The 13107-nt window shown below is 41.5% G+C and overlaps 1 protein-coding gene across 3 annotated transcripts in view; it reads right to left on the bottom strand.

Moving 5' to 3' along the window:
• Positions 1-9338, bottom strand: part of NPNT (nephronectin) — a 53870-nt gene extending 44532 nt beyond the window's left edge. The window contains exons 1-2 of one of the 3 annotated variants that reach the window (XM_064510555.1): positions 9111-9338; positions 7638-7738 (exon numbers count right to left, since the gene is read on the bottom strand). In XM_064510555.1, the coding sequence (XP_064366625.1) occupies positions 7638-7738; positions 9111-9181 (172 nt within the window). In that variant the 5' untranslated portion in view covers positions 9182-9338. The remainder of the gene's footprint in view (positions 1-7637; positions 7739-9110) is intronic. The other 2 variants (XM_064510556.1, XM_064510557.1) reach the window with 2 other exon arrangements.
• Positions 9339-13107: the final 3769 nt, after the last annotated feature.

Genomic DNA, 13107 nt, shown 5'->3' with positions numbered 1-13107 from the left:
TAAAGAGACAGTATCCTTTCCCTTAAATAAATGTATATATTTTTAATGCTGCATCTCTATAAAGGAAATATAAATGGTTAGCATCTGGATGCTAATTTGAGAGGAATTAAAGTGATATGCATTGTTAAGTTTCTGAACATCTGCAACCAGTAACGATGTTGGCATATAAATTTAATGGTCATTTTTATAATGTTTAAATTTTGAATGTCATCTAAACTAAAACTAATGCTTAGAGACCTTTTCAGCTCTTACTAGCATATGAAACTAAATATACTATGAAAGTAAAACAAGATGCAAACACAGATCTATGTTTTGGGCTCATATTAAATCAATTTATTTGCCAATAAAGTGAACATTAGCAGCACAGACTGTTAAGCTACATAACCTTATTATAAAAGACTGGGACTTCAGCAACAGCAGTTCTTCATATTTTAAGTATTATGTGACCAACACTTAAGGGTTTGCTTTGATTGCAACTTATTCTAGTTAAAACTGATTTAAACTGGTAAGTCCCTTAGTGGCTGTTCCAAAAGCCTGCTGGAGGCAGGCTCCCCATGTTGTTGCTGGGCTTTGAGAGAAACTTCAAGTATGAATATACTACAGTTGTAAATGGTCAAACCATGTTACTGGTATGATTTTCATGGGAAAAACTAGACTGCAAAACTGTTCTCCTACATATGAAGTGCCAGATGTACTGGAGGAGTACAATGGGGGAATGGGAAGGATACTGTATCTTTAACATAGTAAAGTCATATTTTCATAGCTGCTTTAAAACTGTTAAGCTTCAGAACTGAAAAAAAGTAACTGAATAAAAATAGCAAAACCTCATTTTCTTTCTTGCATGGCAATATTAAAGTGGTATTGCAATTCTGTATAAAATGTCTTTTCTTAGAAGAATACATGAAAATGCACAAAGGTATTTGTCATTTCTTAACAGCCAGATATGCTGCATATCATTGTCAACACAATGCATTCACGCAGGCTCTATTCTTGCAACCACAAATTTACTAGCAAAACTATTACCAAGCTTAAGGAGGCTTCTGCCAATGGGACGAACTCCCAGAAGCATTTTCATGGTTCATTATTGACAAAATCACGGTTTTATTTTGCTAAAGGTTTGTGCATCTTGGACTATACAGAATTGCCATTTCCATTTAAAGCATTGTTATGTGTAAGGAATAGAAGTCCCAAGCAACACCCCTCTTCTCCCATTGATGTATGAGAGATGATTTATATGGGTAAACTCCCATCAACATTACTGTTGGTTATGTAAAATCTCCTTCTAGGCATCAATGGGAGCACAACCATCCCTTCCCTCCCCCCACCACCCTGCATATCTGTGATTAGATTACACAGCATAGATACAGTCTTTAAGCTCATGAGGACAGCAGCAGCAGCATAGGCTGTGCAAGTTTCTTCACAGCTGTTGTAAGAAGGCAGCAGCATGCACAATTTCCAGCGAAGCATTTGGTTATGCCTGCATCTGCGGTGTCAGCTTGTACAAGCTCCCCCTGTCTCTTGCAGGTCATCTAAGAACCTCCGGAAACAGTATGCATTTTACTAGGTTTGGCTAAGCCTAAATCCTAACCAGACAGCCTTTGATTAACATTTTTTACTGATGCATGAAGACAAAGTGTTAAGTGATCATTTGACTTATACTTTTACTAACGTGCTATTGTACTGTATAACTTCTTGATTGCTCTGTCCCTATGCTTTTAAAAATTAATTTGTCACGATTTTACTGTAAGATGGTGGGACACTACTTCGTTGACCTACTCTGGTTTTGTTTCTTAGGTAGAACACTCAGAAACCTCAGCATGGGGAAATAACAAGACTAAGTTACCACATGCAGACACCCTAAAAGTGCACACTCATCTTCATAATCCCTTCTCAAGATATACCTGATAGACTTTGTTATCATTTAAAGAGAATTCAACATTTAGATGAGTGAAGTAATTGAGTAACATCACTACCTATAAAATCCAGTGGGATTTTATTCCTGTTAAACATCTCTTGTTGATTTAACTTTCTGTCCACTGGACAAACTCTCGGACTGCTTAAATAGGCAGACCTCTGCTGACTTCAGCAGTCATGCAGACTCATGCCAACAGAGACTCTGACAGTAGACCAACGTCAATTTGCAGAAGCTGCAGATCCAACCTTCTATTTTGTATGCATGAATGCAGCAAAACGAACTATTGCTGCCATTGCCTCTAGCAAAGGAGTTGTCCAAACTGTAATCCAGAATGAAAATTCATGCAGTTTTTTAGTGCCCTTCTTTTAAAAAAATGTAGCTTAACCTTTTACATCTACATTAAAGTAATATCTCTTGCTACCAACTCTTCTATAATAAAATGAGTTTAGTTCCTGGCTGTTAAACTGCAGCTGAAATTTCAAAGCAAAAGGCAGGCTACATCTTTAGTGTAGCTTGACTGTGTAATAACTAGCATACAAATGAGTTACAAACAGACATGCAACCAAGTACAAAGCAGGTGTATTTTGTTCATGAAGAGATATTTGCAAGCTAGCTAGAAGAAAGGCAGATAGACCACTAGTTCTAAGAATGACATTCAAGGAACCCAGATGGAATATGAGCAAATATGTCCACAAAGCAAGAAACAGTATTTTTCAAATAGCCCCTAGCACAGCCTGTTGGAAGGTAAAAGGAAGAATTTCGACTTTCACACAGATAAAAGAACATCACAGAACATGTATGTCTCTGCATGAAATTAATGCATCTTTTATCCTGTATTTTAGTTTTCTGACAGGCTAACCAGTTTGCAGAGCTCAATATGTGCATATATATTCATCACAGTTGATTTCTGTACACTAGTTTATCAGCTGGTGTCAGTCAGCAATGGTTCCACGGACTTGCACATGGTTTGGTCTACCTCTGGCCCAGCAGAGACACGTGGACAAGGCCTGGATTATCCTTTCCTTGAGAACGGCTTCGAGAGACAGTCATCCGTACAGAATATTCTCACAGACATTTCTTTAAGCGGATGAAATGGGCTTCAGCTGGAAGTGCTCTCATGTGGTACCCTAGACTAGAACTACAATACACGAATAGACACAACTATTTTATACCCTGGAGTTGTCATTTCTCATCTAGTGCACAAAGAACTGAGCTCCAGCCCTACCTCTGCTGGGAATTCTCTTCCCTCAGATATTATTGCTAAACAACACATCAGAAAAAAGGTTGAATTAACTTTCCAAGGCAAAGTTTCTCTGCTAGTGCCTGAAAAAGTGCACCTGTGTGAGATATATGAAATGATGCATGTCCCAGTTCAGTTTTGTCTTATCCATCTGTATACTCTAAAATGCACGGAATGGGTTCTGGGTCAGGAAAACACTGCCAGTACCACAGATGCAGCGCCTCACAATGCAAAAGAAGTTTATGAATCAAAAGCATAGTGTGGATATTTGCTCTATAATTTTGCTGTGTGCACAGCAATAATGCATAAAAATCCAAAACAATAGCCCTAATTTTTACAAATCTCTCATCAGGCACTTTTATTAGCGTAGCTTTTTTCACAGAAGCAGGCTTTTGGGTGATTACTCCCACTTACTGTTATTAAGACACAAGTAAATTCCACAGACAGGGCAACAACATGGGATTTTTGGACTAATTTCAATTGAGAAGTTTAGCAACATCTAACTTTAAAGCCCCAATCCTGTGAGTTCATCAGTGTGCAGAGTCAGCTCTACTGATGATGATGTTACTTCACATGAACTAAGACCTGCTGCTTAAACAAAATTTCTGCTGCTTCCAAATCAGCCTTTCTACACACCAATAAACCTAGTTTATATACCAGACCAAAACATGAGAAGGCTACTTGGTCATATTAGTGATGGAATCTATCCACTGTTCTAAATCAAGATTAGGCCACTAAATAAGAATGGCTAGATTTTCAGTTTACAATGACTTAGAAATGCCAATGTATTTATTTGCACTTATATTTGTTCAGTACTTTTGAAAATATGGCTATATTTATATCATTCTCAAAACGGATTTAGCTGCCTAAACTTGGATCTCACTTTGGTGTTCATAACCTGTTAGGAACTAAAAAATCCAACCTGCTTCAAAATTGCTGGGATTACTGCAGTGGGAGGGACACCTTCTCAGTGTATTCTCTGAAACGGAGAAGAGCATTCGGGAGGGCAATTTTATGACACAGCAGAGAGCATACTGAAATGTTAAAGCTGATACTGAAGGCTTCAGAAATCAGACCTACTTACACCTCTTTACATATACAAGTCTAGACTGCTGTAATTCATTAACAGGAGACAGATGATGTTTCAAAAGAAAAGCGTAAGTTAAAGAGGAGGTCTGATTTCAACTTCTTCCTACACATTTATAGGAGTGAAAGACAGCTGAGTTATGCTGACTTACTAAGCAGCAGTAAGCATGGTTATGCTGTATATACGCTCCTATGTTACTGAGTCAAAGCGACATAAAATTAATTACTCTGCACTTCACAAAAGCAAGTTTAGCTAACCCCGTCCAGTTGCCATTTGCAACAGATTATGGATGGACAACCCTGAGATCTGAGTTAACCATAGCTTAATGAGTTACCACATGTCAGCTGAGCGACATTCCTACCCTGTTGGAGCTGGCAAGTACTCACTTAATTCTCCTTCACAGTTAAACCCTTACCTTAAACCATAGAGCTGGTTTAAGCTAACACATTTCCTTCTCAATAGCTGTGGGCTGGAGGCCTGTCCACGCGTGTTTGGAGAGCAGCTAGCACAGGTCAGCTGGACAGCAGGAAATGTGTCTGCATGTGTTTGCAATCACTTGTCCATGGCTCATCATGGTTCAGAAGACATGTAGTAACTGTAAACTGGGGCAACTCTGTCCTGTATCTGAGCCTACATTCTTGCTGCTTGCTGGTTCACAGCACCTCGCATTTGTTCTCAGTAAGCTAAACTCAGAGGTGATCAGTACATTCACAGTAAATTATGCATGACTAAACAGGAGAGTCCAAAAGTGCTGGAGCACTCACAGACATAGCAAAGATGGTTTAAATAACTTAATTTGAGTATAGCAGTTCAAGTCTGCTAATACAGAGCTCAGCACGGTCTTATTGCCTGAATATTTACAGCTCCTTATTGGACTAATTTGTAAATTGGGTCTCGCTACTCATTTTTAGTTTTGACTCTATACTTGTTTTCACTGCATAAATGTAACTTATTCCAGAAATGGCAAAGAAAACACCCATTTAGTAAAGAAAGCCTGGCCTGTATATGTGCCATCCATTGCAGGGACAGGACTAAGAGCTTTGTCTTTTGCCATAGAGAGCAGGAAAAACAATTGTGTACTTGGATTTTCAGAAAATTTTCAGTGATATCCCTTTGCACAGTAAAACACTCAAGGTCTCCTTTGAGGCCAGGAATGCTGCCTTCTGTGCCAGGTTAATCCTTCATACTGAAGGCCACATTCCCAAGGTGGAGAGCTGACTACAGATTTGCCGTTTGGATGCCAGCACTAGAAAGATTCACTCTCATTAAGTGTAACCTCCCACTATATGATACCACTGGAATTTTCACCACGCACAACTGGGGCAGATTTTCTTGCTTTATTTTTCTAAAAACACTTTGGCTTCAATTTCAAAAACAGAATGAGCTGCTATATTTTTAAAAAGGTCTTCACTCAAATGTCCAAGAATCTTCTAAATCAGATACTCAGAAATTCTCAGCATCTGATGTATGGAAAATTGAAGAAAAAAGAAATGTACTGAGAATGCAGTAAGAACTGCACTGCTTTGAAACTCTGGTCCCAAATACTAGAGATGATCACATAAAATCCATCTCTGCATTGCTTGGAAAAGTGAATGAAGAATAACTCTGTGAAAAATGGACTTAAATGCAGTGGAAGGAGAAGCGAATTTACCTAGCTTTTGTCTTAAAAAACAATGCTCATGGAATGTGAAAAAAGTGGCTAAGTCGCTCCAAATGGCTTCACTGACAAGATTCAAAGACTAAAAAAAAGTTTTTACTTTTTGATTATTATTGTTTTCATCTTGTTTTCTACTTTTAGTTGTGCATTTTCTGCTAATTTCGCTTTATGCTATTATCTCCCCAGACTATAAACCTGGCAAACTGCAAACCCAAATCAAACTTGGTAGTAGCAAGAAATCAAAGGACAGATATAACTGCAGCTGACTTCAGTCTAAATGTTATCACTGAGCTAAAACTTACGTTCATAACACAGGAGACAACTTGACTAAGAAAAGGGACAAAATAAAAATGTTTTTTACAGTGCAAATTAGTGATGTTTGCCAGTTAGAGTCTTTGTAGTCTTAAACATTTAAATGCTCAAGGATTTTCAAGCAAAACTGTGTTATGAAAGGTGGATGTAGATTCTATCACCCCTGGAACAGCCTCAATCAACATACTTCACATCCTCCTTCCTTCTCTACAAACATTCATCTCAGGGAAATGACTGTTTCTGTTATAAACAACAGCCCTAAAATCAAAATGATTCATGGTATGGGCTAAGAGATACCAACCTGAGAACTCTCAATCTAAAAACAGTACTGGGGATATTTTGTTCTAGAAGTATTTTACATTGCTACATATATGTGTATATGTATATACATAAACACACACACCAGTCACTTTATATATCTATTGAACATTGTGTGCTTTTAACAAACTTGGGAAAGAAGGAGCCAGTCTTGCTGTTTACAGATTTGAACAAAACCTTTGCTTAGAGTCTAAAGTTGCATCTCCAATGCTATCGCTATCTCCTGTCTACATTCACTGCTTTGCAGACTAAGCAACTAACAGTATTCAATACCTGCTTTACTTTAAAAATGGTTTAGCAAAAAATAATCTAGCTTGCAGACACTTGTATCTAAATCAAAATGCTGAGAACCAGTAATTATAGGTTCATTCCTGAAAAAAAACTTACAGGAAATCACTCATGTATGTACTGTTAAGCACATGAGCAATGGTTCCCAAGAACAAAGTCTGTAATTTTAAGAGGCTGAGGTATGACGCTCCTAACAACTGTATCTTCTACACAATGCTAGCTGCCAGCATAGAATGAAGATGTAGTTAATGATGAAGACCTATCTATTTGATTATCCTGCAATTATATCAAAATTTCTAAAAAGATGTGAGAATTTCAGAGAAGTTTCTCTTGATGTGTGACTCAATAAAAGGATGCTTTCAGGCTCATTTATACCCTTAGTCTGGGATTACGGAAAGAATGTTTGCGCTTAATACCAACTGAAATATTTCCATTGACTTTTTAAATGAAATATCAACAATTTGGGTTTCCTTCTCAGACGTAAATATTCCTGCCCTGCAACACCTGTAACATTACACACTGCAGCATTACGTCAGGCAGGCTATTACACCAGACCATGAAACAAAGTGGAAACAAAACAAATTAACAAATTCTCATTGCCTTAACCAAATTTTACCTTATTCAGTTGCAATCATTTGTAGTACTGTTACTAACACATGGAATTTTAACCTGACAACATCCTTTTAAGTAAGTCAGACTCACATGTGCAAAAGCCTAAGCCCTGCAATGTAAGACTGTGTGTGAATACACGAAAGACAGAACTAGGTGTGTGCAAGCCTTTTCCCGAGTGCCTAGAAGCCCCAGCAGCAGCGATACTCACGTTGGCACTGTCCCCAAGACAAACGGGCCCAGCCCCAGCAGCAGTCGATTCTACTTCCAAACCGACACAGTCCTGCAGAGGAGATTATTTGTCTGGGCCACCTGAACAAGACAATTCAAAGAAGTCTGGTGAAACATTCTGAAAGTAGCTAAAGTTATTCTACATTAAGAAAAACAAAGACAAAAAAACAGGAAAAAACCTCTCTGGCATGGAGATGTATACCCTTTTTTGGGTAAAAAATAGCTGCTGAGTATATAATAGTTCTGTCATTAATACAGTGTTTAGCTCTGACAATGTAAACAACTACAGGGGAAGAGGAAAAAAGATCATTAGAATGACTTTTTAAAGCCTGAAATAACTGACATACTTTGCAATGTGCTCACTACTGCCACTCTCAGGTTAGCATTGAGGGATTTCAGAAGTCTAAAACACAGAATTTATAATGTGCAATAAACCACCATCATGAAGTTTCAGCACTCATTTATTTCAAGATATGTGGCTAAATTTTCTAGCTGAAACATTAAGGGAAGAAAATCAGAACAAAAACGTCCCATAACCGTGATAACCGTGACAGGTTATCAATACAAAAGGAGAGCTGTACTCTTCCCTTGCCCGAAAGAAAGCAGATACTGCAGTCTGAAACGTTACAAAGTAACGCCACAAAATTGTTAACGTTTTTTAACAAGGTAAAATAAACACCCTATCCGAACAAATTCTAGACAGAGATTTTGGAGAAGGGATCGTGTCAGCTGATTTATGCGCACACTAAACCACTGCCTTTGAAAGTCCATTCATTTTCTTGCGGCGTACACGGAGCACCCTCCAGCTTGCACCAAAGCAGCTCCCTCCACCTGACGCGGCTCAGCACTACTCGTCAGGCACACGCGCTGCGAGCGCTCACCTTCCTCTCGCTTCATGTTAAAACTTGAGCTGCAATCTTCATCGCGTTTTGTTTCAAGTGCCTCGGGGCATCGACAAACTAATTTCATGTTTGTAACACATGAAGCATGTCGTTTTTAATTTTTATAAGAATACAATCCTGCTACAGCAATGAACTTTTCATATGCGAGACCATATTTATACTAGCGAACAACGCGCCCCCCCCCCCCCCACACACACACACTGTGTGCAGACGGCGGCACTTACTTCTCATAAGCAAAGGGTGAAAGACCGGAGCAGTCTGTTTGCACGGCGAAGCGCCGACCCGCGCCCACCCCCGCCAGGTTTATCTGTCACCGCCGCCGCGAGGCGCAGGGAGGGAGCCGGGCCCGGCGCTGCGCACCGGCACCTTTCTTGGCTGCGGAAAGGGGCAGCGCGGTGCCTCCGCGGGGCGCCGCCCGCGCCCCCCTTCCCCTCCCGGGCGGCCGTTAACGGCCCCAACGGCCGCGCGCGGCGGTTGGGCGCCCGGCGGCGGCGAAGGGCGCCGCGTTGCCCGCAGCGAGCTCCGCTGGCCGCCCGGCTGCCGGCCCTTACCTTCTGTCAAACGCGGCGGCCGCCCCGAGGCAGAGGCAGGCGGCCAGGAGCAGGCGCAGGCAGAGCTCCATGGCCGCGGGGCGCCCGGCAGAGCAGGGCTGGCGGAGGCGCCGCCCGCCGCCAAGCCCGAGCCCGGCGAGAGGAGCGGCGGCCGCTGGGGAGCGGGGCGAGCCCCTCCGCCTGCCGCCCGCCCTCCTTCCCTCCGCGCCGGGCGGAGCAGGCACCGCCGGGGAGCCGCCGCGCCGCCCGCAGCCGGCAGGGGCGCCCGAGGGCGGCCCGCGCCGCACAGGGCACCTGGCGGCCGGGGGCGCCCAGAAGGCTGAGCTTCGCTTTAACGCACTTCTCCGGCTCTGCTCCCCGGAGCAGCGCGGCCACCCATCCCTCTCCAGGAGCGGGGCCCACATCTAAAGCCAGCGGCGTTAAGAGTTGGTGTTTCTTTCCCCAGCCCAAAGCCTCTCCCTGAACAGTGCTTTCCAAAAGAGGTACAAGGTGTGCATGTTTTCTCCGGGCTCACATGCTCCCATTAACAGCCCGCAGATGTTGGCAGGCCTGACATGAGGTGTCCCAGACCACGGTCAGAAGAAAAAAGTGACAAGTTTGAACATTACCCATACACCATCTAACAACCTCCCAGTGCCACTTACTAACAGCGATCCTATGGCTGTATTCTGCATCAACATGCTGAAATAAGGCAATTATTTTTGTTTTGTTTCTATGAACTACATCTTTGGGGACTTGCTGAAGGGACACTGTTTTAATAACAACCTCCCACCAGTTTAATGTCAAAGCTGTTCCAAGATCCGGTACAATTACAGACAAATTGGCCAACAGCTTTGATTAGATTACAGCGCTGGTTTTGATTTGAGCCTAAATCAAGGCTAAACCTCATCGGTTTTTCTTACAAGGGTGTGGCTATAGCTCAGAACCAGAAAACAAACATCGTGGGGTCTGGGCTGCGATACAAAGCCAGCGTTTGGATGCCAGCTTCCTGAAATACAATTCTGGGCTTTCATTTTGAGCTGGTGGTTTTGCTCAGGGCATTTTGCACCTTCAAAACGCTTCACAAATATTTAAGCAAAGGCAAATTCTTTTTTGCACATGGTACCGATTTGTTCCAATAAGCTCTATAAAATTACACCACCACCAGAGTGGTTTTAGGATTTTTCCACAACTCGACTGCAGAAAGCCCCCTCCCAAGGCTGCTTCCCTTCCTTCTGCCATCTTCTCAGGGCTATGCTTTCCCTGTGCTAAGCTTTCAGTCCGCTAGTCAGACATGTAAAGCCTACAAGGTCATGATTCTGCAGGGTGCTTGTTACCTATGCTCAGATAACAGACAAGCTCAGTCCCTTAGAGGACTGAGATAGAAAAATTGCACCAAGGACCTGGTTCCCTTCATTCGTGTCAGGACAAGCTGATGACCAAACACTGAAGACAACTGTCACAGTGGCATTTGGGGAAGACAGCAGAACATCTGGTTCAGATTAGATCATTGTTGAAATACAGAGCTGATTTCCAGCTCTTGACTGACTGCAACATTATTTCCACTTAGATATGTGGACGTGGGATCATCCCACAGCCCCTGCACAACAGAGTCATTGTCAAGATGTTATGGCCAAATGGGGAGATATCCCACTGCGATACCTACAGGGATTTCTCTCTGGTAACAGCATCTGTGGCTGCATCGCTACAACTTGTAGATAGGAAAGGTCCACAAATTACACTGCAGGATGGCTGCTAGCCAAATTCCCAAGAGGTGCCAAAAGCAACACTTCAACTTCATTGTGACTAAAGGTACGGGGCAACCTGACACTTTCCCTTTGATGTACAAAAGGACATGTCCTAATGTCAATCCCATTCATGCTACAGTGTTACTTAGGTACGCAGTCACTTTAAAGCATGCATACTCCCAAAGGAAAGTAAAATTGTTTAATCTCTCCAGACTGCACTCAGAATTTGAGATTTTCTTAGCATACTGTTTGGCACTTTTGTAGGTTACATACAGACCACTATGTAACACATACTAGTGTGCTGATGAGACTTGGTATCTACTTAAGACCATCAGCTCTTGGTTAACTTCTGCTGCCTTTGCAATTTGCTTTGGAATATCAGTGTGAAAAAACAGTTAACCAGTAACTAAAAGATCATATATTGGACCTCCATACCTATCAGTGGGACTGAACATCCAGTCACTTACAGAATTCATTCATTTTGGAAATTTATCTATGTCAGTGAAGTTTTTTAAGGGAGGTAGTTTCTCATACCCAGGACACTGGAAGGATTACTAAGTAAGTGTAGTAACCAGATCTCTAACAAATGAAAGATGTATAACGCTGTCTTCCCTATTCCATTGCTACGTGGATGTGCACCACAGAAGATGGAGAAGAGATGGAGAAGCTGTTGGAGAAGTATTACTAGAAGTGCTTCAGTATCTTACATTCAGTGAAGCAGCATGAAAGCCTGGCAAATGTCCAAGTCATACAGTGGGCTGACCTGATACTCATCAAGACATTAGTAATAAAAGCCCAATAGCAGGCCATCAAGCACTCAAAACGAGTGAGTAGCACATCCCCAACTACCATACAGATGATGAAGTGGAGCATGGACAAAAGAACTATTGTCCACAAAGCTCTTTCAAAGATACTTTAGGGACCCTTGGTTGAATGCAACTTGACAGTCAGGTTTTTAGCTGCAAATTGGCAGAAACATGGAGGAAGACACAGGGTATTTAGAACAGTAATGCTGTACCCTTGTGTATGAAAAGCTTAAAATATGAAGTATGCAGCAATAGCAAATGAGAAGGTAAATTTTGCCATAAATGGTGCTTATTTTACACAAGCATGGTGAACTGTCTTCATTCTGCCATGCTTCTTTTGCTTTTCTCCATTCCCCCATAAAGATCCTGTGATCTCAAACCACAAGGGACTTGTGTTCCCTGCGCCCAAGAAGCCAAGCTGTCAGTCAAGATCCTTACCTCAGATTTTCAGTCTCATGGTAATCCTGAACTCAAGTTAAGACCCTTCCACAAAAACCAAGACCCTAAACTTACTAAGGTACTCTATATTGCGAGCACAGGAAAAGTTTGATATACTTGTTGTAGCTAGTGCCACTAGAAGTCTGTGAAGTTCTGAATTTGCTAGCATTTCCCAGGGGATGAAGCCCTAGGTATGTGTTATATTGTTGCATTTTAGACTGTGAGTGACAAAGACACACATGACTACACATAAAACTGCATTTTGGTGATGAGAAGGCAGAGAATGGAGAAATGCTCTGAAGAGTGGGGCTTGCTGTTCCTGCTGCTGAGAAGAAGGCAGGAAAGGTAAGGATGGTTAATGACAACTGCTGCTTCTAGGACGGTTAGTATAATAGAGTGGCGTTTGGCATAGTATATTATATAAAGCATCATACAGGAATGTGTTCAATATACCCCTCAGTACAGTAGTTGGCATTTTACCGAAAACATTGCAGCACAGTCTTAAACTCTGTTAAACAATCAATGTTGTGAGCAATATATGTAGCTATTATTCTATGTAACATCAATTAAGAAAGCATATAAACAACAGAAAAACAAGTTCTAATTAAATGATGCTTACTTATAGGTCCCTCTGGTGAAATGCAGACGTTACATGTTTGGGACCCTGCTCTTCTTCAACAGCAATATGTACTTTTACTTAACCTGGGGTAGTAGGACTGTACCCAAACTGGCTGTCTCAGTATTAACAAGCTGGGTGCAGTGAAAAACTTCAACTACAGTCCTAAATACAGGTCTCCAAGACATTCTTTGTAGATGCAACTGTTTCTGGAAAAAAAAAAAAAAGTAAAAAATAATTTCTGGAATACTCTCTGACATTAACTGGACAGGCAGTACTAAGAAAAAGAGAGCTGAAAAGATGCAAGTGGTAGATATACATAAAATCACAACAGAACCCATCTCAAATTTATTTTCATTGCTGCAGATAGCTGCAAATTAGACATAATCACACCAGTAACAGCTATTGTC

The sequence above is a fragment of the Dromaius novaehollandiae genome, chromosome 4, assembly GCF_036370855.1.
Source record: "Dromaius novaehollandiae isolate bDroNov1 chromosome 4, bDroNov1.hap1, whole genome shotgun sequence".
Taxonomy (NCBI): domain Eukaryota; kingdom Metazoa; phylum Chordata; class Aves; order Casuariiformes; family Dromaiidae; genus Dromaius; species Dromaius novaehollandiae.
The sequence above is the reverse complement of the archived record's forward strand: the minus strand, read 5'-3'. Positions and strand labels throughout refer to the sequence as shown.